Source organism: Canis lupus, chromosome 13 (assembly GCF_003254725.2).
Source record: "Canis lupus dingo isolate Sandy chromosome 13, ASM325472v2, whole genome shotgun sequence".
Lineage (NCBI taxonomy): Eukaryota > Metazoa > Chordata > Mammalia > Carnivora > Canidae > Canis > Canis lupus.
In genome coordinates, this window is record NC_064255.1 from 35,448,991 (window position 1) to 35,475,355 (window position 26,365).

A 26,365-nucleotide genomic window follows, 5' to 3' on the forward strand; every position below is an offset into this window, starting at 1 on the left:
AAATTTTCCCCTGTACCCCTGCAGTCCCTTCCTTTATCTGCAGGTAACCACTGATACTTTGTTCCTCTCGTTTTAAAATTTTTAATTTTTTAAGAAAATCTTCACTTCAATATACAGTTTTGAGCTTTGACAAAACCAGTTCCACAACCACAAGATTCAACAGTTGTATCACCCCCCAAATTCCCTCTTGGTCAAAGTCATTTCAAACCCTTTACCTTGGCAACCACTGAGCTATTCTTTACCCATGTGAAAGTTCACAAACTTTTTCTGGAAAGGGTCATAGAGAAAGCATTTTAAGATTTGGGGGGATAATAACCTGTCACAGCTGTTGACCTGTGCCATCATAATAGAAAAGCTGCCGTAGACGATACAGAAAGGAATGAGTATGGCTGTATTTTGGTGAGGTTTCATTTCTGGATACTGATGTTTGAATTGTGTAATTTTTATGGGTCATGAATTATTCTTTTGAAATAAGAACGTGGGCAGCCTTGGTGGCGCAGCAGTTTAGTGCCGCCTGCAGCCCGGGGCGTGATCTTGGAGACCCTGGATCGAGTCCCACGTCAGGCTCTCTGCATGGAGCCTGCTTCTCCCTCTGCCTGTGTCTCTGCCTCTCATTCTCTCTCTGTGTCTCTATGAATAAATAAATAAAATCTTTTTTTTTTTTTTAAAGAAATAACATAAAAACCATTCTTAGCGTATAGGCCACACAGAAACACAGTGGGCTGGCTCTGGCTCGCAGACCATGGTTTGCTGACCTGCCTTTCCCATGTCACATGGATGGAACACTAGTACAGAGCCAGGGCATACAGCCTTGTTTGGTTATGTGTAACAGGAGATGCGTGTCGTTGCAGGCCAGAATAGAAGAGGAAAGATGCAGGTTGCATGGGTGGCTCAGTCCTTTTTATTGCTAAGGATTACCTGGTCTGGATGTATAGGTCAACAGAGCATTTCCAATTTGGGTTGTTTCCAGTGTTGATGATTACAAATAAAGCCCTAGAAACCTCTGTATACAGGTTTTGTGTGAACATAGGTTGTCACTTCGATTGAGTATATACTTAGTAGAGTTTTGTGTTTAAGTTCATAGGAAACTGCCAGGCTTCTAAAGTGGCTATGCCATTTTGCATTCCCACTCGCAATAAATGAGCTTCAGATGCTCTGTATCCTCTGCAAAACTTTTATTTCAGCCATTTTCATGGGTATAGGTTTTCATTTGCATTTCTTTTATGACAAATGAGCATCTTTTGCTTATTTGCCATATTTTCTTCTTTTTAAAAAGATTTTATTCATGAGAGACAGAGAGGCAGAGACACAGGCAGAAGAAGAAGCAGGTTCCGTGCAGGGAACCCAACGCGGGACTCAATCCCGGGTCTCCAGGATCACACCCTGGGCTGAAGGCGGCGCTAAACCGCCAACCCACCCGGGCTGCCCTATTCATATTTTCTTTGGTCCAAGTCTTTTGCTCATCTTTTTACTGGATTTTCTTTCTGTTGAGTTTTGAGGATTTTACATATTCTGAATACGATCCCTTTGCTTGATTTTGGGATTTGCAAATATTTTCTTCCACTCTGTGGCTTGTCTTTACCGTCTCTTGACAGCATCTTTCAAAGAGCAGACATTATTTATCTTTGAGAAGTTCTTAATTGGGCAAGTCCAGTTTATCAGTTTTTTTTCTCTGGGGATCATGCTTTTCATGTATCTAAAGACTTGTCATCAAACCCAAAGTAGCAAAGATCTTCTCTGTATCTTAGTAGGCTCCACGCCCAGTGTAGGGCTTGAACTCCAACCTTGAGATCAAGACCTGAGCTGAGATCAAAAACAGGTCACTTAGCTGACTGAGCCACCCAGGTGCTCCTCTCTGTGTATCTTTGTATTTTTTATTGTTGTGGTTTGAACAACTTTTAAAATATCTCTATCTTTTTAAATGCCATCCATGGCCTCTAGTCTGTGTCTCCACTAACATATTCCTGTTTAAGAGAGCCCCAGGGGGAAAAAAAAAAAGCAAGCCCCAGGAAAAATATTGTATTTTGTGTCTAACCAGCTGAAACATTCTTAACCCATCCAAAGCACTTGAAATCCAATTATTCGGGGATTTCTCCCCTTCCTGGGTCCTCGAGCTACATGCCAGTCTGTTACAGTAGCTTGCTAAATGGTGTCATCTTGTCTGTAGCCTCTTTCTTCTTCTTCTTTTTTTTTTTTTTTTAAAGATTTTATTTGAGAGGGAATAAGTGGTGGAGCGGGGAAGAGAGGGGGAGAGAGAAGCAGACTCCCCGCTGAGCAGGGATCATGGGATCCCTGGGATCCTTGGGATCATGACCTGAGCTGAAGGCAGATGCTTAACTGACTGAGCCACCCTTGCAACCCATCTCTTTCCTCTTCTATTCTGGTATCAGATTACCAGAACACTTTCATGAAGATTAGTGTTTCCTAATCAGAAATGTTAAAAATTGGGATGCCTGGGTGGCTCAGTGGTTGAACGTCTGCCAGCAGCCCAGGGTGTGATCCCGGGGTCCTGGGATCAAGTCCCACGTCAGGCTCCCTGCAGGGAGCCTGCTTTTCCCTCTGTCTCTCTGTGTCTCTCATGAATAAATAAAATCTTAAAAAAAAAAAAAGTTAAAAACAGCCGATATTAAAGTAGCTACTGGGGGGCTGCACCTCCTCTAATATTGTGTACATTTTCATTTAATCCTCCCATCAATTTGACTACCTTCCTTACTGGACCTTGCAGCTTAAAAATGAAGTTGCTTCCCACTCTATGTGGGTTACAGTCTTTACTTGGACTTCAGCACCCTTAACACTGATCTTACTCTTTGTATCCTATACTTTTCTTACATTAACCTTCCATTCATCCCGGTATGACACCTCATCCTCTATGGAGCATAAACAGCTTCTGATGAAACATTTCTTTTCTGAAATTTTCTCCTAATTCATGTAACACCATCATACAGTTTTAAATTTTAAAAAAGATGTATTTATTTTAGAGGGAGGGAATGTGGGCAGGGGGAGGGGCAGAGAGAAACTCAAGCAGACTCCCCACTGAACACAGAGCCTGTCTCAGGGCTCAATCTTACCACACTGAGATCACTACCTGAGCTGAGACCAAGAGTCAGACACCCAACCAAGTGAGGCAGGAGCCCCACCATCATATAGTTTAACAGGAAGAATGTCACAAAGTTTGGCCTGTAGCATTATAGAGCTCCTATTCTCTTCTTCCAGTTTCAGCTAGCATGTCCCAGGGCCAGTGGCACAAAGGTGCTGTCTGGTTTTATTTTTATTCTTATTTAAATATTGTACTTATTTATTAGAGAGACAGAGAGAGAGAGGCAGAGACACAGGCAGAGGGAGAAGCAGGCTTCATGCAGGGAGCCCGACGTGGGACTCGATCCCAGGATCCTGGGATCACGACCTGGGCTAAAGTTGGCGCTAAACCGCTGAGCCACCCAGGGGCCCCTGCTGTCTGGTTTTAGATATTAAGTGAGAAGTACAGGGTCCTGGATATCTTAGGCAGGGTGGGGGGCTGTGGGGGAGGAAGTTCATCATGATTTTGTTAAGGAAAAAAAGACTGGAACAGAATATACCAGTCTTTTAAGAAAAATTACCTGTTAGTGTTGTGATTATAAATAAAGTTTTCATCTTCATATTCATCTGAATTTTCATATTCTCTATAAGACATAACATACTCTTCAAAATCAGAAAATAGCCTTCAGCAGGAACAAAGTATTATTAGCCTGCTTTAGTGACAATGTACATGCATCCTAGGGTTTTCAGCCATTTCTTTGGCTTCAGTCCAACCCTCCTTTCCCAACAGCACCTACTCTTCACAGTACAGATAGTGGAAGTCATGAACAGCCCAGAGTGAGGCCACCAGGGATTTCAGAGTGGTAGCAGTACGTGTAACCCTAGCAAGGGCAGAGGGAGTTATGACCCACCAGGATGAGAACCCTCTGATTCCCACACAACATGGACCTCAGGACTTGCACTCGATTGGGGCTTAGTTGAACGGCTTTTTACTTCATCCTTTCTCATGGCTGCTAGGGTAGAAACACCACATTTCCCCTAGATACCACATTTATTTTTCTAGTTCATTCCTGTGATTTTCATCCCCAGGCCTGAATTCTCAAGGACTAATGCCCAGTTATTTTGAATACATTGTTCAAGGAACAGGTCCAGTACTTGCAGACTAGGCCTCTAGACATCATCATTGAAGGCAGGCTCTCACCTCAGAAACCTGTGCAGAAGGAAGTCCCCAAATCGTGAGTAATTGAAGATCTTTTGGAGAGGCGGCTGTAAATATGAGGAATTTTATTTTATTTTTTGCTGACATACTATGAGGCAAAACAAAATTGACACCATACAAAATAACTTTATAAAATATCATTCACATCATATTTTATCAGATTTACAGCATTCTGTGCATGTTAAGTATGTAAGGAGGTGAAAAAACACTATGCCAAACTTTAGTATTAGTTTATATACACACAGTAAGAAACAAAACAAGTAACTGTTAGGTTTTCCATGAATTTATTGCAAAAATAGTGCAAACTACTTAACCTAGTAAGCTGTAAAACAAACTCGAAAGGACCCAGCTAAGCTTAAACACGACAATAGATGCTCAGTGTCTCAGCCTTTAGCTCACTTCACCAGTTTATCTTTTGTCAATCCAGACCACTCCCCATCTGTTGGGTGAGGGTGAGTGCTGGGGATGGAGAAACGCAAAGACTGGCTCTTCAGAGACCACAGCCATCTGGCTGCCTGATGCCAGCAATTCCTTTAGGATCATGCTACTTGCTCAATGGCAATTCTGTGAGGTCTGGGTTGAAAACATTTAGATGCCATCACGTCTAAGTCTGACCTTAGGAAGAAGTTCTCCAACCTCTTGATGACATGGAGAAAAGAATTAAGAAAGCAGCATGAACAGAAAGGACTGGGAACATTATTGTCTGCTTGCACACATGGTACCCTTTTGCTTAGGTATATTTGGGTAAAGTAGTATTCTACTGGTGGGCAACCTTTGAACCAGATACTGAAGTTAAAAAGACAAAAACAAAGGATACTGTATCCTGACAAGAGTAACTTTAAGATTTCTTCCAACAGTCTATTGGGGTCCAAAAAGCATAGCTCTAAAAACAAAATAATAAGAGCAAAACAAAATGCTACATATAAAAGCTAAAGAAACAAAATGCAGCATATTCAGGTTCTTTTTCTTGAGGTACCTATATAAATTTAATCACCTGCCCCAAAGTACTCTTGTTAGGTCAAAGAACAAAATGCTGACTGGTGAGCCAATTGCGGGGCATTCATCACTACTGAGAAAGTGCAACAATGCCGATCTGTATATGCAGCATACTAACGGGGGGAGCGACTCTTTACAAAATAGAGCTTAAGTACTGACCTGATGGACGCTTAACAATGAAAACACTTAACTAGAATCATCCCATTTTTTTGAGATCCTGCAGCAAAAAGCCTCCCAAGTCAACTTTCAAAGTTTTGCCACTAAGGAATGTTGGTTCTCTTGTAAAATTCAGAGATCTCTTTAAAATAGTAAAACTATATACTACAGGAAAGATCCCTAATTTTTATTTCTTATTGGTATAAAATCAAATTCTTAAGACTCCAAAATATTGTGTTACCTCCAAAGAATTAAGTTAAAAAAGATCACCATAGTAGGAAAAGTCTAGAATTGTAAACTGCCAAATATAAAAGCATGGAAAGTCTTCGATCTCCTACCTTAGTTTCTCACCTGCCAGAAAGCTTGCCTAACTCGCGGCGACCCGGGGCCTGCTGCTGAGCGCAGGCCTCCCCCCTCTCCAGCCGGCTCCTGCACTCCCCCTTCCCTCCGGCTGCTCACCGTCACCAGCACCTCCACCAGGACAGATGGAATCAACCACAGTCCACTGGCTGCACATGAGATGAATGTACCAAATACGCCAGAGGAGAAGGGGAGCACGGATGGCGAAACAAGAAGAGTACGCGTGAGTTTCTGGGCTGCCCCTTCATTGGCACAGAAAATGAAGAGAGCTGTCAGTATATGCATAGAAGAGCTTGGAATTTGCTTGTAAAATGTTAATTTGCTCTTGGACATCCTTTTTTCCTTTTCACAAGAGGGCAGTTGGGATTTCAATACATAGAACTAGTTGGCTGGGGGTAATCTATCAAATTCCATGGCCAATTGGGCTTTTTCTCCCCACCTGCAATATAAAATATTTCATTTCATGCTGATTTTTTTTCAATGCATTAGGACTCAACACAAAAGGCACAAAATAAATAAAAATATTATTAAATAAACGGAAATTATGATTTCAAGCTTTGTGTGGAGTTACATCTTGCTGTTTGGTTACTTTTTTCCAATTTAATTTGACAGACTTAGTAAATAGCACCCAACTGTTTAACTGAGGTAGATCCACATTGTAAAGAAAGCTGGGTCCCCTCCATTTCATGTCTCAATTTAAGATGCTTTTACAGAAACAAAAATCCATATAATCCTATGCAGAAGCAATGGCAGGTGGCACTACCTGAAGAAAGCTTAGAATGTGAGCAGGTCAGCAATTAAGATTTATGCCCAAATCATACTCTCCATCAGCCATAAATAAATCTCAGACTGGAGGGAAAAAAAACCAAACATTTAAAAGTAACCCTGAAAAAGTCTCTAGACTTTCAGAACAGGTCTTCTTGACTGCCACAGAAATGCACAATGGTCCATTTTCATCAAGCAATGGCAACAGCCAAGCCAGACCAGAGAGAGAGAGAGAGAGAGAGAGAGAGAGAGATCTGGATCACTGCAAATTTCCCTTTGTAACTCTGGAGAAAAGACTGGTTGAATTATGATATAGCATCTTGATCTGAACAGTTTAAACTCACTGCCTAATATTTTTGCATACTCTGAAACTTACAATTTTAACATCTGATTAAGGCTTGATTTAAAGTGGCATTACCACCTAGCGTCATGCAAGCATTGGACATCCTCAAAACACACGGAATGGTATGAAACGAGACAAGGACGTGAAGCCTCAGAAGTGTATTTAGCAGGTACGAGAATTTTATAACGAATTTTACAATTCATGTAGCAAATGAGAAATTATACAGAGAGGCCAATGTATATAAATACTAGTTTATACAGGAACTTTCAATTTACAAAACAGCACTGCACGGTTTCTCTACTGCAAGCACACGACGCCGTCACAGAGACCCCCCCCATCGCCCTGCACGGCTCTGAACGAGCCCGCAGATAGTTCGCAGAGTACCACCTGCAGGACGCCCGTGTAGCTGCTCGGCTTCTTAGAAAACACTACACTCGCAATGGTCACAATACATGTTGATTCAAAATCTCTTCCAAAATGTTTCTTTGTGGGGGAAATGAAGAACAGGCAAGATCCACCTAAGGAACTTCTGAATTCATTTTTGGTTCTTTTTCAATTATTTTATAAAAATAAAATAAAACTAGAAAAGTTGATAAAACTCAGGGTTAAAAGCCCTCAATACGTATTAGGTAAGTAATCTGAAGTGTACCAGAGGTAAGACAAATATGCATGTAGACACTACATTCTTTTCTTGTATTTAATGAGTAATTAGCCACTTTGCTGCACAGAAACTTACAACTATTCTCTTAAAACTTCTTAAGTAAAAACTCACTTGCCTCTACAGTTATAAAACATGAATTCATACCTTCAACAGCTACATTAAAATCCACTATCAAACTCAGGATTCAAATTTCAGTTTAGTGCTAAACTATATGCTTTCAGGATTTCAGTCATGTGTATATTTGGCTTTGAAGAGGAACCAAAATTATTAACGTAGCATCCCCTCTGCAGCCAGCACCTCTGCCGAGGGAACAACCATGCCTTTCAAAATGAGGGTTTGGTAGAAGGAAGGAAGGGCCAAGAGGAGCCGCCAAGAATGAGTTTCTATGCATTTTAAAAATAAATAACATTGGATTATTTCCCCCACTTAAAAGCAATAAAATCATCTCTTAACCCTCAACAGGGTTAAGGTGTTTTTTAATTAGACCATCAGCCAAGAAACTGCTCAATACCTGGCTTGGAAAAGTTCGAGATAAAAAAATGTATTTTACGCATGTCAGAACCGGGAGTCCTCTATGCACGGCTCACCCAAGTCAGCAGCTTCCCCGCACACCACAAAACAGAGCCACACAAATGGAAAAGCATCCCAAAGTAAGGACAGTAGGACTGAGTAGCACCTTACGTCTGAGGGCTTCACACGCAATTCACAGAGACACGATTCCAATTTTCATTCTAAAAATCTAGTTCTGTTACACTAAATATGCTTGTTGAGTGACTCTGAGGACAAAACCACTGGGTTGTGTTGATGGCCGCCGCCAAGGCCTAAGAGATGGATCTTGCGCTGACTTCCTGGAATTCCAGCAGACGTGGACTTGGGAAGGAATTCCTTCAACTATGAGAACCTAACGTTTTCTGACACGAGACAGTGTGCATGGGCATCACAGTTTACAGAGTCAGGAGTTGAGGAGCAGATACAGCTTAGAAGGCAGAAGATCAATGATTGACTTGTGGAATGGTACAGGCTTACTTCCCAATAAAAATGCAGCCCCAACATGATTGAGAAAGGACACTGAGGACCGGACTTTAAAGGCACAGCGGCTGAGACCGGGTCTTCCAGAACACGCTCAGTCTGGTACCAAAGGAGACCAGAGGAAGGCCTGGTGCCACCTGCTTCCTGGGTCAGAGGGACCTGCCCTCTCCCACACCCCGAGATTGTTCGCACAGTCTCTAGAGTTCCAAGGAGCCTTGGCTCCCCAACACAAGCACCTAGTTCTGCCAAGTGGTGCCAAGGAAGCCAAGCATCAGCCTGCAGCACACCCCCTGGCCTGGTTGTGTGGGGTGTTCTTGGGTTCAACTCATGGTTTTAAGGACCTTGATTCAGAAGCTACTTAATGAGGGCGGCCTCAACATCTAGTTCCTGGAGACACTTGAGGGGCAAGAGTTAGTATTTGGTGTTTTAGCTTTAACTCTGAACTACTGAAATCCAAAGAGGTCGTAAATAGAAGATAATTCAGCCTCCTGCCACCCCCCAGAAAGGGGATGGGAGTGAGTTGAGGATTCAACTCTTCTGCATACCACCAAGGGCGTTGAAAGATGTTAACGCATTGAAATTTTTCACATCGACCAATAAGAGAAAAGTGTTAACAAAAGCACCAGTAATCTTCAGTTCCCTCTTTTAAAATAACCTTTCATGAATGCGAAGATGGCGGGAGAGGCCCACCCCAGGATTCTGGAGATCTGTAACGCAAAAAGCTGATGGGTGGGTCTGAGTTCAACAGTTCACATTACTGAATCAAGGAGGGGGCCGCTGTGCAGTGTCCCCCAAAACACCCTGAATGGGATCCTAGTTGAAAATGAGGCCAACCCAGAGCACCCAAGCAAGTTCCAGAAGCATGTCAGCAGACGTTGTGGGTTACCCACCCTACACATCCATGCATCTTGGGGTGGGCTCTATCTACAAAACAGTGTAACTGCAGAAGTACAAAACATTCTTAGAAAGACTGCAAAGGACACTTAGCTCTTTCAGAATTAAAGTACGCCATGTAGCATGAAAAGCATCAAAACCCAAAACAACAGTGCTAAAGGCAAAAATTTCCAGGTAACGTTGTATTTGGAACCTCTCTGGGCCAAAGTCAGTGTCTGAGGAGTGTCCGGTAAGAGGGCAGAGCAACCTCCACACAACCAGACATCTGTAACTGCAAAACCACCTGCCTGTCCCTCAAGAATATAACAGCAAACCAATGGAGGTGTCTTGGAGCAGATAGGAACCATTCCAAAGACGAGACAATGTAGAGAATGTAAAAACAAGATCCGAAGAAGGCAGAGGATGACACCGACTGACCCACAGTGTGTGGGCAAAGGACATTCTGACAGCAAAGTGGTTAATCACAGGAGGGGTACTCAGAACGGTAACAAACTCCCTCAGGACAGACTGCCCGTAAGTTAGCGTCAGGGGAGCCAGGGTGCTGGCAGCAGGAACTCCTACTTCAAGATGCTGGCTGTGGACCCTGTGTCCACAACAGAGGGCCTTGGACTCGAACGGAACATTTTGCTTTTAAACTGTAGATCATGTTTATTAAGTAGGGAGTGATGGTAACTCAAGGTTCCAAAGTCAAAGGTCAACTATAACTGCATGGTTTTTTGAAACCATACAGCCGCTTTAGACGTATTATTTGCATGAGAGTCGGTGTTTCAGCACCTTCGTGATTTTACAGAGTGTACAAAAAGGGAGAAGAGAGCAGAGGGAGCCATTTTCAACCCATTCATAAGTAACACAGAGAAGAAAGTGCTTTCTTACAGCAAATAGGAAAGTGAAAATCCAGGACAACAGGCCGTTTCAAGGTTTCACCACCCACGGCCCTGCGTGGAGATGTTCCCGCCAGCCTGTGAGGACGGTGCGGAAAGCTTTTCCATTTTATTCACGCTGGCTGCGTAGAACCCTAGATTATTGAGCTGGGCAGCCCTGAGGAGTCCCCGGTCCACCTCTGATGCCTCCGAGGGGGAGGAGGGGACTGCCCATGGGTCACAGTATGGCACACACATTTTCAAGCCAGAACTAAAGAGAGAGATGTTCACAATTCAGTTTATTCAGGCAACGTTTTGGCTTTTTTCAGTGTGGATAGCTACGCTTAAGAGCAAACATGAACCTATTGAGAATTCAGAGGTAGCCTTTATCTGCATTTATTTTTATTTTTTTTAAACTAAAAGGTATTTAGAAACCACCTTCTGTAGTGATTTGGCTAAGCCAATACATTCACTTTAGACAATAAAATGGCAAAACATAACCAAAAAAGCATTAGGGAGGGCACCACGACGGCATCGACGCTACGTGAACACACACTCACGACTGGTTTGGGTCTAAAAGCTCCTTTGTGTGTCTGATACCGGGTAGCCTGACCACAAACAATCACACACCGTGTGCCGGAGCACACACTTCTTATCTAGCAAAAATCACAAGCCATAAAGGAACAGCACTGGATTCCAGGTCTCTCTAGCATCTATGCATTAAGCCGCAAATGACAGTTTTGACACAACAGTGATCTCATGGCTTCAAAATGATGGCTGACCAAAGAGAGGCGAGGAGGCCCTTGCTTAGTGGTCTATTCACATTGGCCACACAGATGCTTCCTATCCAGACTGTCAGATGCTGGATGGAACTGGAAGAAAATGCTTTCAGGAGCCACGGGAAACAGCAAGGAATTAGACCGAAAAAAGTGTTCAAAGGATTTATAATCAATCCTCTTAAAATCAAACCTTCAGACCTCCAGGGGAGAGGACTCTCCTTTCTATAGATTGCAGAAAACCTACTTCCTGAAAAACAAGAACACGAGGCTAATTTGTCCTTCATGAATAGTCAACAGACACAAGGCTACAGAGGCAGAGCGAGGGCCACGCAGCTCTAACACATAATACTGAAAACATAGCAGTCCCCTACAATGTAGCGACGTGTTGTGTTCATATCATTTTTGCTAACCTAAATCTATTTACAATCATTTCAAACAAGTACAGCAGATGCAAAGTTGGACACAATAAAAAGGAAGTTGTCAAAAAATCAGTGCAATTATTTTGAGTTGAAAATTTTCCTTACAAAAGAGTCAGCATGTGTGTATAACACAGACAGCCCCATCACAAAGTCACACGTGCACCGGGTCTACACTGAAAACACGTCAAGGCGGCCGAGCCTGCAGGCAGGGCAGCTAGAAAGAATCTTCTTGGTTACTTTGGGGAAGGGCTTAAAATATAAATAAAATATTTGCATTCTGAGAGTGAGGCGCACACTGAGGAAGTTTCTGTTTATTGTACATTCCTTTCTCATGAGAGTGAGAGATGAGTCAAAGAGAGGTCACAGGGAGATTTCTATGGCTTGTCTGGGCCACTGGGATTGTCCACTGTCTGGATTATGTCAACTTCTAAAGCTCCTCCTAATGGAACTGCCTTAGGTGTAGGAAAATGCCCATGAAAAATCCTTTTAACTGTCCACCAGATCAAAGTCCCGTTGAAGGAGTACATCCAGATCCTGACGGCTCCACGAAACAAGCCAAGTGCTTCCATGACGACGAGCAACCGAGAGAAGCCGTCCCAGCCCCCCAGGCCCCCTAGAGACAGTCTGGTGTCCCAACTGCAGGACGCTTGGCTGGTCTACCCTTAACATATTGTATCAAATATATAATTTGACTGAAAAACTGCCTTGTAAAAATAAAATTTAAATCACCCTGCAGATCAATGTAAAATTACATTGCTGCATATATAAGAAAAACAATTCATCCAGAAAAATTACATTTGTGGCTTTCAAAAATAAATCATCCAGCAAACTTGCAGGTAAACATTAGGCAATTTATAAAAGTTGGGGAAAATAATTTCTATCATATCCATCAGGTACCACATGCACTGGGATATATCCACATCGGCCAAATCGAACCAGAGCAGAAAGAAAAAAATAAATAGCAACATTTGCATTTAACAACAATAAAAATAACATATAATATAACATCAGTAAAACCACCCCCCAACCCTGCTGTAGGAACTGAGCTCAAACTGTCTTCCAATGAGCACTCTGTAACCAGGGGTAAACATCAGTAATGGCAGTGACCACGGCCAGCCTCAAAGAGCACAGACATCACTCTGTCCCCACCACGGCCCTCTCAGGCAAGCCCGCCCAGTGGCCAGGGGTGGCCGGCAGTTCTAGAGTGTGGACATTCATCCAAGGGAGTGTAAGACCACTACCAACAAGCAACATCACCTTAAAAAGTAAAAGCAGACCCTATAATGTATCAAAAGTGTCTAAGGGGAGACTTCTCAAAACCCAAACCAAACCAAACAATCCCTTCCTAGAGGTACGAGTACGCCTAGTTTTACAAAAATGTATCTGAACTAGGAAAGTCTGAGCGTGTCGAACACAAAGAGGATGGATCTCAGCGGCACCGTCCTCGGCTCCCCTGGGCTTCCTTCATTGCTTTGTCACTAGGGCGACAGTGGGGCGAACAAGACAGACGGTGGTGAAGGGATGGGAGCGGTCATTCTTCTTAAAGTGAATATTTTAACATCTACTAGGAAGAGTACCAGTATAAGAATCTAATCAGGAGACCTCTTTTAAAGAGACGAGATAAATCCCAGTTTTTCTTTTAAATGAATCCAGATTTCTACATCATAATTTTCACATTCAGTTTGCTTAAAGCAAGGCACACCTTACTTAACAGTGGGGTGGGGCAAAGCCAGCGCACAGACACCTCTCAAATCTGCATGCACCCCAAGCCTCCGGGTGGCTAGACGCAGGCAGAGGGCGGAGCTACCCTGGGAGCCCTCTTGGGGTCATGGGGGTGGGGTGGGGGGCAGAGGTAGCCCGGGCGGGGGTGTAAGCACAGTCAGAGACAGCAAGGGCCCCTTTTGGCTTCCATGTGAACAGGGCTCAGACTTAGTCTACAGGACATTGAGGTTTTACGCTGTCTCAAAATTTATCCTAATAATGGGGGGATTGGTAGAAATTTGGGAAAACAATTATTTACCTGAGAAATTGTAACTACAGCCATTTGAATTCTGAATCATCCGTCAGATGTGTACAAAGGTATGCAGCTAACCTAGCTGGAGATGTTTGGTCTATTAATGCTTTTAGTATTAAAAGTTTTATAAAACAAGCATAGGGCTATAAAAAGTACCCTTCTCAAAGTACTTTGGCCCACTAAAAGGAAAACCTTTCCTTCAAAATGATTAAAAACAACAACAACAAGACATTTAGGTCTAACTTTCCACTGGCCTGCGATCTTTCCTAGGTGTTAGCTCAGCGAGTACCTACCTGTGCTGCCGCCAAAGGGCTCCTCCTCCGCTGGGCCCTCGGTGCTCGAGGGAGAGCACTCCTCAGAAAGCTCTAGATCAGAGGTCCTGACTTTAGGCAGCCCTGGAACCTCAGTCGATGGTATAAAATACAGATGCCCAGCCCCGGCTCTGGAGAATCGGATTCAGGAGTCTGCATTTTTACCAAGTACCACCACTGCCTCGACCACCAGGACCCTGCTGCAGGTAGCAGAAACACACCTTTGAGACACATGGTTCTAGATGATCCTCAGAATGGCTGAAAACTAACCTAATTTCAGATTTCAAAAGTGTGTAAGTGAAAAGATTCCCTCCTTAAGCTTGAATGCTCCTGGTAATTTCAGCCAAGAGTGTATAGGTATCCTTCTGAAAATAGGAGAAAGTGCCACTTGCCAATAAAACGACAGGGAATTGCAACATTTCTTAGAGCAGAGGCTTCTGTTCGTTTAAAAAGACCAAAAAAAAAAAAAAAAAAAAACCACCCAACAAACAAACCCCCAAACAAAAAAGATACAGCAAGAAGAGGCTAATGCCATTAATAAGACACCCACATGCACACACGGACACACACACGCACACACCACTCTGAGTATATATCTTCACAAATAATAGTCTCCCCTTTGTCATCGCCGCCGAAATCTAGGCCGAGTGTCCATTACAGCTCCGCCCGCGGCTCCCCTGCCCCCCCCCCGCACTCCCCCAGCACCCCAGGGCCGCGGGCGACACACAGGGGGGTGCCTTTTCCGCCGCAGTGCCAGAGGTAAGTGTCAGGCTGGGCTCGGGGGGCCGGCAGCAGGGAGAGGGAGGCCGACAGAGCACAAAGCAGCACTAGGGGAAGGCCCGTCTCCTCCCCTGAATCTCTACACTGAAAGTGGATTTGATTTTTTTTTTCCTTTTTAAATTGTCCAAAAGGACAAACAGCCCACTTAGCACAAACAGAGTTGTCCGCTGTTACCCTTTTCAAGTTGTCCATGGTTATCATGCTTAGTGCAATGGTTTCTAGCTGGGCAAACCCACACGCAGGGCCCAGGATGCAAGGCTCTTCTGCTGGCGCGGCGTCCACCGAGGGCAGGGCTCGCCGGGCCCGTGCCCACGGGGCGCCTCCGCCCACGGCTCTCTGCGCGCTTCAGTGCATAGGTCCTACGGAACTCGTCTAACAGAACCGGACAGAGAGAGGGACACTCGGACACACGGACTTGTTTCCCGGGAATGGAAGAATAAATACATTCCATTTGTGCTTAATCGGCCGAGCAATGCACAGGGGGCAGGACGTGGGGTGGTGGCGAGCGGCCGCCGGGCCCGCGCTCGGTCCCCCCGAAGGTACAGGCTACGCAATCTACGCGGGGGGGAGGCGGGTGGCGGTCACATTGACTCAATTGCATACTCCTGTATGTAAGCACTGAGAACCACAGGAGGTGGTCCAGTCTCCAGAACACTCTTGATATGCGAAACAGATCACAATAAGCACCCCGAAGTCAATAAAATGAAAAAACAGCATCTATCTATCACATTAATACTGCAAACCAGATATATATATTTTTTCTCTTACATTAAAGACATAACAGTGAAAAAGGATTGTACTGTATTTATCACCACAGACCCGTATTCTTTAGAAACTTTGGAAAATAAATGTCACAGTCCTATAGGACAAATCTTATGATTAGACTGTCGGCATATTGTCTTTTTTCTTTTTTTTTTTTTAAATAAATTTTTATTAAAATGGCACTTGTCTGCCAATCTCTCTGGACCTATAAATGTTGTAAACACACATGGCCCATCCTCTGCCCCCGCTCCTTATTTCAAGCTGAGTGAAAGGCAGGCAATGGCAGGACAAGACACCCATGGGCGCCTCGGCGGGCCACCTGCCCGAGGTCCTGAAGAGCTTGCGTCAGCCCTGTCAGGAGCACACTAGTATCACTCTGACATAAAACTTTAGTGACCACCTCAGAATGCTCAAGGCTTTAAAACCACAGCCACGATCTGCGTTGCTTTCACTCTCTGAGAACGTTCACAGCTAGTTTGAGCCCACCAATTTCATAGAGAATCATGTGTTAAAAACAAGTAAATTGAATGACCAAATAAATTAAAAATGTTTTAAAGCCCTGAGTTCATAGACTGGTTTTAGGAGATTTTTAGGAAACACGGGACTCTATTTTTAATAAGCAGCTTATAGATTTTGGCAAACCATATTTCCTACGACAATGGGGTCTCATACAGGTCTGCAGTTCAAAATCCAAGTTTGAAATCTGGGACGGAAGGCATTCTGGAAAATGGAGAATCTACTAAAATCAATGACGTCTCATGTTCGATGCTGGCTGTCACGGAAGGGCTGGGCATCTGTTGGTCTGAGTGTAGCTGGTCTCATGTGAATCCAACTCGGTACACAATCGTAAACACTAAAACACGTCAAGCAAAGTACATGGTGCGCAGCGTGTCCTGATGAACCTGGACTGCCTTTGCCAACGCTTGATGGTCTCGTCCATTACTCTGCCCGGAGGTATGGCTTCCTTCGGCACTGCGGGGATGGGAGGAGAGAGAGAGTGTGCAGCCTTTAATGCACCACGAGGCAGCGTGCGGGTAACTAGGTAAGACTATGCACTAGACGTCTGGGGTGGTGGCCATGCGGCCACTGGGCGGCAGTGTCGGTGCTGGCCTCCGGGTGTCTGTGTCACAGTCGGCTCCAGCCACAGGGGCCCCACTGCTTCCCGGTCTGAACACGGAGCTGCCAAAGCGTGTTGCAGAAGTGCCCCCTGCCATGACCCCAGCCAGTTTGAAAGGCATGCCACTCACCTGTCATGTTCTTTGTCCACCAGGTGGTACCTGGCCCGGAAGGCCACCAGGTGGGCATAGTATGCTGGCGCCGGGATGGACACGGAGCGTGTGCAGCGCACATAGGTGTGACACAGCTGGTAGGTGAGAATCTGCAGCTCATCGGAAGAGAAACGATTGTCATCCCAAAGCACGTGATAGTGGGAAGGCCTGCTTGTTCCCTAAAAGCAGATCAGAGGATCAGAGGAGTCAATGTGAGAGTGAGAAATCCAGAACTCACCTACGCGAGGGCACTGCTGAGAAAAGCCACGCTTTGGTCACGGTGGGCTATGCAACCTCCGTACAGAGAACACAGTGGGACGACTCCTAAGGACAAAACACTGTGGGCCCCTCACCGACAGAGACCTTCCCTGTACGTCCTACAAAGGCGTGTGGCCGGGGACAAGGCTGCGGCCCACGAAGTGGGAAGGAGTGGACCCTGAGTCAGCACCTCCGTCACCTGCTGCCCTTCTCGTAGCAGCCCCAGGGGCCCTGTCACCGCTCACATCTCTGCTAGCTCGCTGGTCACCGGGCTCCAGGCACATGGGACACCTCTTGCACCTCACCAGCGCACCTGGCCTCTGCCCCAGCTACTTCTGACTTCATCTCATCTAAAATGGGAACCCCGACCACAGCACACCAGTGGGTCCCTGCTCCTCAGCACCCACGGTCCCAAGCCGCACCTGTTCACTGGCCACCTGCCCAAGTGCCTTGGGGACAGGCTGGGGCCCCAGCCCTGGTTCCCCTAGTGTGCCCCCAGTGCCCGCTGGGGTCTGTGTTCGGAGACACCGAGAACGTGCGGAGGGCCCCCCCACCGTCCTTACCTGGATGCCAGCGTGACTACACAGGTAGAAGTCAAACTCGGTCGGGTGGGTGATTTTCGTGTCCACAGTTGTGCCTGCTGGAATGTTTCCACTTTTCCCGACCTTCGGCAACACAGGAGCCCATTAGACACGGGGCAGCAAGGTAAAGCTAGCAATTCCGCCTCACCCACACTGCGTTCCGCTGCTGGCCCTTCCTGATCGCAGGCTGCCCGATTTCGCAGTCTACACCAGCTAATGCATTTGCTCAGCGCTACAGAACTAAGATAAAATTTAACAAACACTAACTACTAGAAGTAAGTAAGTTCCTGTCCCATGACGGCTGGGGCTATTTTCCCCATCTCGTCAAGGCCCAGAAGAGAATCGTAGTTGTCTGCCCTTCACTGAGAATCTGTGTGTAACGCTTGAAGAACTCCCCATGACTGCTGAGGTCACCGACACACAAATCTAAAACCATGCACGATGGACACCTGACAGGTCATCAGCTGTGCACAAACACACCTGCTGTTCAAGGCACAAAAGCTAGAAAACCCTGAAAGCTGTCAGGAGCTCTTGCGCCTTGTGGGTGGCTTCATCACCACCACCCAAGAGGGCATGCTTTTCCCTTAGAGACCATCGGAGAAGCAGGGGTACAGACTAGACTGCGAATTATATCCAACCACTTCACTCTAGGCTCACATTCTAGGATGACAAAGCCAGCAGACGCCCCGCTACTACCACTGGGGAGCAACAACGCCAAAGCTCTAGAGCCCAACCTATTTTTAGTAAATCACTAGTTTTTTAGTTATACAATTTTCAAACACAAACAAAAGAGAGAATCCCCGGTATAACCCCTGTGCCCCTTTGGGTGTGTATTTTACTTCTTGCCAACCTTTTTCACACCTTCTGATTTTTTTTTAAGTAAACGATTTGAAAATAGTGCCTCCCTCTGCTTCCCTCCTATGTTGCAGTCTCAGATTTAGACTTTATCATTCCTACATATGCTTTTATTTTTCACTGCATTTTTAAGTTTCCCTTAGCACTACCTGGTGTTACTTCCCAGGTTTTAAAGTTGTGTACGTGTGTCACATATGTTCTGCTACCTGCGGTTTTGCTCAATATTTACAATTTTGAGATGTATTCATGTGATACACACAGTCTATCATATTCATTGCCGTGTAGCATGTCAGTATATGAACACATCACAACCCCTTCTCCTGTTAGCAGATAAAGTTTTTGCTATCAAAAACAATACTGCAAAAGCTTAAAAAAAAGGGGGGGGGGACTCCTGGGTGGCTCAGTGGTTGAGCATCTTCTTTCAGCTCAGGGTATGATCCCGGGGTCCTGGGATTGAGTCCCGCATTGGGCTGCTCACAGGGAGCCTGCTTCTCCCTCTGCCTACGTCTCTGCCTCTCTCCTTCTGTGCCTTTCAAGAATCAATAAAATCTTAAAAAAATAAAAGAAACAATGGTGCAATAAATATTCTTATACATGTGTCCTTCTACATAGGCAGGTGGGTTTCTCCAGGGCTAGAATTACCAAATGCCATCCAAGGTGACTTATTAGTCTCCACTCCATTGAAAGTGTGGGAGAGTCTTCATAATAATGCTTTTGCCCTATGCCAAGGACAATGCCAAGAGCTTAGTGTGTTAGCTCAGCTAACCTTCCTGACATCCCGAGGAAGGTGTTCTAGGGGGGCTGACACCTGTGGTTATGCAGCCTGGATGCTGAGGGGTGCACAGCCAGGCTGTCTGGCTCCAGACTCTGTGCTCCTGACTGTGTCACAACGCCCACATCCTTGTCAAAACTTGTTATTATCAGGATAACTTTGAGTCCCACCCTGACATTTCCCATTTTCTGAAAAATTTTGCTTAAGATTATCCTTTGAAGGTTTTATAAAACTGGTCTATAGAAAAAAATCTAGATAAGCTTCATAAAAAAAGCTAAGTAGTTTCCTCTTTTATTCCCATTCTCTGCCACACTTTAAGATCATGTCTTCTTGGGATGCCTGGGTAGTTCAGTGGTTGAGCATGTGCCTTTGGCTCAGGTACTGATTCCAGGGTCCTGGGATCAAGTCCTGCATTGAGCTCCTCACAGGGAGCCTGCTTCTCCCTCTGCCTCTCTCTCTGTGTCTCTCATGAATAAATAAAATCTTTTTAAAAAAGGAAAAGATCATGTCTTCTTGAAGGTTTGGCCAAAGTTGCCTGTAAAACTCTCTGGGCCTGATGCCTTTGGGAAACAATGACTGGATTATCCTGCAGAGCTGGTCTCAGTAATTTATGTGATTCCACAAACAACTGTTTGTATCTATTTCTTCTGACTTTTCTAATGTATCTATCAGTGTAAAGCCTGGAGAAACACATCCCCCCTCTGGGGTCACGGTTCTCTTTTTGCTCTTAATATTGTTACAAGTAACCTTTTTTTCCCCCTTGTTGACTCTTGCTAAATTTATCCATCTTCAAAGAAGCAGATTTTGTTTGTGTTAATATGCTCCTCTTCTTCATCTTTTCCTTCATTATCTCACATTTCGGGAGGGGCTGGGAGGGGCTGGGTAGGAACAAGTGACTTTGAGCCCGGTGACTCCAGATGGGGGTGGGGTGGGGTGGTGGTGGCAGTGGTCGGGGGGGGGGGGGGGGGGGGGCTGGGCAGGGAGGGAGCCTTCCCTCCTGCCTCTTCTGTTCTTGCTGCACATTAGGGCACTTGATGGTTCTCTTCCTTATTTTCCCACGGATGTATCTAAGTCTATTCTCTTCAAGAACTGCTTCAGCTACACTGCATAAAGTCTGAAATGAGATTCTCTTGTTTTTCTTCAGTTCTGATTACTTTGTAATTTTTATTCCCTTTGCATGTTTAATGCATGTGCTACTTGGAAGTGAATTTAAAATTTCAGGCTTTCTTAAATGTCTTTTTAGTGCTACTGCTGATTTAAAATTTAATTGTATGATTAAAAAAACAAAACAGGGATGCCTGGGTGGCTCAGCAGTTTAGCTCCTGCCTTCGTCCCACGGCCATTTGATCCTGGAGACCCGGGATCAGGTCCCTCATCGGGCTCCCTGCATGGGGCCTACTTCTCCCTCTGCCTGTGTCTCTGCCTCTCTCTCTCTCTCTGTGTCTCTCCTGGATAAATAAATAAAATCTTAAAACAAAACGTGGTTTGCCCAATACTGCGGGTTGGAAATCTCCCGGGAGCTCTTTGTGACCACGTACAAGGCAATTTTCGTAAGCCGTGCACGTGAACTCGACATGAATGGCTGGACTCTAACTCATCTGGCCTGGCCATTTCGCTCTTCCAACTTCTAGCTTTTACTCAGGTGTGTCCGCTCCAGTTTCTGACAGTGGTGTGCTGAAATACCTCTTTGATGGTAGATTTATCAGTTTCTCCTGGAATTGCTACTTTTTCGCTACGCTGTATTTTTAGGTCACTGCATTAGGTAACATCCAAGCCCATGGCTGTCAGATCTTCCTGCTGGGTCATCCCTGTGGCCGGGACGAAGTATCCCTTCCTCTCACTAGCAAGCTGTGTTTTGTGTTCCAACTAGACAAGCAGCGTTTCTCCCTTGCTGTGCTTTCTCGCGCTGGGGCTAATGAGCAGTTGGGGGGCTGCTGGTTCTCCAGGTCTCTCCCCCTTCTGGGAGCGTCCCTCGTCTGGGCAGCTACCTGACGCTGGGCAGGTGGGGACAGGTGTCTGAGTGGAGGTTTATGCTTATTTATCCTGTTGGAAACTACTTTTATGTGAAGATTCCTACCTTTCAACTGTGGGGCTTTCTCAGCAGCTACATCTATAAACCTTGCTTCTCCCTCCTGCTCATTCTTATTCTGGGACGCCCAGGACCAGCTCCCCGGAGCCGCCCTCAGCACTCCAGCCTCCCCCGAGGGTCCCCAGTTTACTGAATCCCACCTACTGTGCCCACTGCCAGGGGTGCCGTGGCCTCTTCCAGAGCCAGCTCTCTGGCGATCACTTTACTGGACCCATGGTATCTCCCGCCCGGTCCTGTCCCAGCCCGTGGGACGTAAGGGTCCAATGTCGCACCAGACCGAGGAGGGCCCGTCTCCAGCGCCTACGGCTGGGGCTTTGTGGAGACAGCCCCTCGGAGGACAGGGTCTCCCACGAGCCCCAGGACAGCAGCAGAGCTGGCACCGGCACCTCTGCAGCGCGGCTCCGGGCGAGGGCCGAGCAGGGACCCGCGTCCTCACGGCCCCAGCCCAGGGCCGACCTCCGGCCCCTCCTTCAGCCTCCGAGCCTCACCCTCTCGTTCTTGTCGGTGCAGAAGAGCCGCGTGTGGTGCCTTTTCTGTACCACTATGAAAGTGATCCCTGGCTGGTAGTCTTTTTCTAGCTTAATACATGCCTCGCGAATGGCCAGTAACTCATGGTGGAGAACCTAAGGGAAAGAAAAGACACACTTAAGGATTATTTCGTTTTTACAGCCTCTTTCTACCTTAAAATAAATCCCTTAATAACATAGGCTATTGGACAAATACTTGCAGATCAGTCTTCTGGCTCCACTAGCTGGTTATTAGCTGTGTGACTCTGACTTTCTGTATTTGTTTTTTCATTTATATAATTGAGCAGATGAGACCCAGGTTTCATAGTTAAATGGTTTAAATTAGATAATGCCTAAAATTGCTCAGCACGGTTTCTGGAATGTTCTAAGTGCTCAATAAATGGCACCCACAGTACACAGGAGTAATGAGACCCAATACGAGACACACACATGAGGAAATCCATTCAACGGCTTGTTTTCTATACCAGAGAGGAGGAAAAGAACCTCGTGGCATGAACACTGGCTTAAGAGTCAGACCTGAGCTCCAACCCTAGCCCTACCGCCATGCAGCCGTGTGGCTTTGGGAAAAAGCCATGACCCTCTCCGATGCCCAGGGTATTTATTTATTTATTTTTTTCTTTTAAAATGGGAGCATCCTACCTTGCAGGCCTGTTGTGAAAACTAAGGTAACGTAGAGTGCTTGGCACACAAGTACCCTGTCCGTGTCACAGAGAAAGAGGCAGACAGCTATCACGCTGTGACGAGGCGAGCACAGGGACCACACACCTCGGATTTTTAACCAATGTCCTAATTAAATATCATGTTATGGTGTTTCCAAAGTATCTTGGGTTCTGGGTTGAGACGCCAGCTGTGGGGTTTCCATAAGACGTGGAGTACGTCGCCAAAGCGATAAACACAGAAAGGCACAGACCCTTCTCGGCAGGAATGGCTGGGGGGTGGGAGGTGTTGAGAGGGCTGGGGCCCCAGAGGAGGGGAACATTTTCAACCAAGGGAACCCAAGAGGGGACCTGGAGCTACCGGCCCTGCCTCCCGCAGGGGCTCAATGATGCCCTGGCCAGGAGTGTTGACTGTTCTCTATGCCACCCGAGGGCCTTGGGGGACTGGCTGCTGCTCCGCTCTGGACCAGGAAGGTCCAGGCCATCCTGCTTCTGCCTAGTCAGGCAGCCTGGGGCCTCAGAAGCACAGCAGCGCAGCTCTCAGGATGCCTTCCTGCCTGGGTGGCTCTCCCCCAGGAGGGGACACGGGCCCTGCATCCTCTGCCTTTCCCGCTAACGTCTCCCAGTGAAGCACGTTGGGATGGATCCGCGTGGGTGGATGCGTGGGTGGAATTAGCTAGGCCCAATGCGGAGGAGACACATTCAGGGCATCCACCTCCCGAGCTCTGGGACGGATTCAGCACCGACCGCAGGTCACAGTGACAGGGAGCTAAGGCAGGTGCTTGGAGGCAGAGCACAGCAACAATCTCCCCATACCTGCTCCCCTGCCGCATTGCTCCCCACCGCCGTCTCTGACGGCACCCCTGCCCGTGATCCACACACCACCCAAGATCACATCTGGGGGCCCCCGCCCAGCCATCCTCCTGGCCCCCCATAGCTGTCACCAGGCCTGTGGTCTCCACCCTGCAGCCTGCCTTTCACACTGCACGTGGAGGTGACCCCCCGACACAATGGGGTCCCCACCCACAGATTCCCCACAGCCAAGCCTCTGGAAGGGCACCCAGCCGCGGGACCCACATTCGACGCCCCCATCTTGCCTCGGCACTGCCGGCCTGGCGTCCTCTCCCCAAGCCCCCCTTCCAATGAACTGAAACCGCATCACTGTGTCCGTCGGGGAGCTTGGGAGGCTACCGTGCGGGACAAACGAGGGACTCTAGGGCTTTCTGGGAACAGAAAGAGCAAACCGTGAGGCACCCACCTGCTGAAACTGGCCCTCGGAGACGCCATCGCGGTAGAAGATGATGCGCGTGGGCTTGAAGCGCGTGGACTTGTAGAACTGGATGAGGAGCTCACGGACCATGGTGGCCAGGTCCTGGATGATCTCCTGCCGGTGCTGCTGAACCCGCACGGTGGCGCAGTAGCGGTTGGGGTGCGCGTCCATGCTGCCCACGACCTGCGGGACGAGCGGGGGCATGGTGGGGACTTCTGGAAGCCCCTGCTCTGCGTGCTGCACAAGGGCCGGGGGTGGACACACGTCTCCACCCCAACCTGACACCACGGGGAAGTGGCAGTGGCTTGTCGGAGGCGAACCTGCTGCCTCTGCATTTCTTTTAGGTACGTGGGCAACGATGTTTATAAATACATCACAAAGAAAAAAGTTTGCTGAGAGCACCTAATAAAAAGCGGGCAATTAGTCTGAACCTGTACTTGGCCTGTGACCAGATGGGACTGAATTCCATCAGCCCCAAGACAGCAATCTGAGGATCCCTTAGTTCTTCCAAAGCGCGTCGTTCACCCAGACAAGCTGCGTGTCGATCAGCATGCACCCCAAGACCCTGAGCCCCAGGAACAGCAGAGCACCCCAACGGTCAGCTGCCACATAAGCAGTCAAACGGAGGTGCCCAGAGGACAAGATGACAAGAGCACGATAAACACGATTACATGGAGTGGCCTGCTGCCTTCTTTCAGCTAATCAACAAGGAAGAGCTGAAAGATTCATAACAAGGTAAAGCCCGCACCACAGGTAGGAAGCGGACGTACCTGGATTGCTGCCTATGGTACAAGCAGGAGGGATCCCACTGCGCAGTGCTAACGTGATAAAGGAGCACGGCCCTGAATGACACCAGGCACGCCCTGTGGGGAGGCCTGCACCTCCTGGGGGGCCCGGCCACACCTCAGGGTCCACTGTGTCTCAGAGAGAAGCCCCAGCCTGCCCAGTGGTGGCCTTGTCCACACACGTGGCTGGCATCTCTCTTTCTAGAGTGGCCACGATGGAGGGAATGAGCGAGCAAAGCACCCCCCCCCCGCCCCCGCGCAGGGGTGTGATGGGCGCAGCAGCCCCTGTTACCCTGCACAGCTCAGGCCTCAACACTGAGCCTCGGCCAGTCTTCAGCTGTTTTCTGCTGCTTCTCTTGAGTCACTGAGCTTGGCCTTTCTGGACTTCGTGTTTCCAGTGGGGAACCTACTCAGACCCCACGAGATTCTAACTCAGTGTAGTTATGCAGCCCACCCGGAGCTTGGTGTGGAGCGGGTGCTCAGAAAATGCCAATATTCTCTGATTGTGTGGCAAATGACAGAACACGCAATGGCCCAGAGGTCGGTCTGGCAGTCCCCACCTGGTGTGCTGGGGACCACAGACCTTGAGCCCGATGCTTCCTTCCCTCCACTTGGCCTCCTTGGCCACAGAGCCCTGGGGTGTCCCGTCAGACAAGTACAAGGGGCACCCCGGCCTGCATTCCACATTTACAGTCCACACTATTCTGAGTACGTGCTTGTCGGGTCCTGCTGAGTGAAAGGCCATGATGTTGCCCCCCACCCCCCACCTCCCCAGAAGCCCAGACGCAACTCATGGGCAGGACTGGGGCAAGGCCTACGTTTTACCACTGGACTGTGTGACTGCTTTACGTTTAGTGTTTTATAATAAAAGATAGAAAATGTCCAAAAGGGGTGTGCAGCATAAAGAAGGTGGCACACGAGTCCTGTGCAGTGTCTGCCCCAGTGGGCAGCGAGCCCCCAGGCCCCCCAGGAGCTGCAGGTGGACCCGTGGGACAGGCCCTCTCCCCTGCTGCCACACCTGGGCTGCTTGGGCTGGGCCCCAGGCAGCGCGACCTCATCACTTCTCAGGCACATTTAGCCATATGCGGAGTCCCCTCCAAACGCCTATTTTCTACGAGACTCTTTCACCAGCTGCTCCAGCGACGAGCCGCAACGGGACCGTGTGCCCTCCCACAGGCAGCTCTCCAGGCTGTGGGTCCCACAGAGGGTCGGACGTCACCTCGAGAGGCGCAGCGGGGAGCACGGATACTCACGGCGGCAATGGAAGGCTTCTTCCCATCCCCGGCAGGTGGGTGAGTGACGTCGGCCCCCAGGAAGATGACGGGTTGCTGGAACACGGGCGGCCTGCGGAGGGAAGCGGGGCGTCTGAGGCCTGGACCCCGAACCCACTGGCCCCAGCGTCACTTATGTTTTCAAGAGAACGTCTGATCTTGTGATGTTCTACCCAGAACACCTCGCTGAGGAGGCCACAGGACGTCTGAGATCTGCTTCCATGGAAGCCGGGGAGCACCGCACCCCAGGCTGCTGGGGCTGCGGGCGGGGAGGATTCTATTTTGTACCCAGCTGAGCGCTTCCACGGTAATCTTACATATTGTAATTATATATGTTAAAATCACATATTTATAACAAAATGATTACATATGCAAGACTTCGATCCCCAGCGTGTTTCCAACCACCCCTGGGGAGCTCTTCGCTGGGGTGTCCCCACCCCCACCTGCTCACCATGGCCCACCCGCCCCTCTCCGTAAGGCAGGCCTCGGGGGCGGCCCCGATCTCGCCTCCCCAGCACGGACACGGGGCCCTGGCAAGCAGCCCGCCATGCTGCGCCCCTGCCCGGGGCTCCTACTCCAGGGAGCATCTGCACCCGGGTTGTGACTCACACCTCTGACGAGGAGCACCTGCCTGTGGCTAAGCTCCTAATTAGCGGGGCCCATTCACCAC

General features: G+C 47.7%; 1 protein-coding gene across 3 annotated transcripts in view; it reads right to left on the bottom strand.

Annotated features, from left to right (window-relative positions):
• Positions 1 to 4,282: 4,282 nt before the first annotated feature.
• The window catches only part of AGO2 (argonaute RISC catalytic component 2), a 111,932-nt gene continuing 89,849 nt past the window's right edge, over positions 4,283 to 26,365 (bottom strand). For all 3 annotated transcript variants that reach the window (XM_025450840.3, XM_035701570.2, XM_025450841.3), the window contains 6 exons: positions 25,678 to 25,768; positions 23,628 to 23,822; positions 21,675 to 21,809; positions 17,453 to 17,554; positions 16,611 to 16,810; positions 4,283 to 16,335 (listed from right to left, as the gene is read on the bottom strand). In XM_025450840.3, the coding sequence (XP_025306625.1) occupies positions 16,227 to 16,335; positions 16,611 to 16,810; positions 17,453 to 17,554; positions 21,675 to 21,809; positions 23,628 to 23,822; positions 25,678 to 25,768 (832 nt within the window). In that variant the 3' untranslated portion in view covers positions 4,283 to 16,226. The remainder of the gene's footprint in view (positions 16,336 to 16,610; positions 16,811 to 17,452; positions 17,555 to 21,674; positions 21,810 to 23,627; positions 23,823 to 25,677; positions 25,769 to 26,365) is intronic.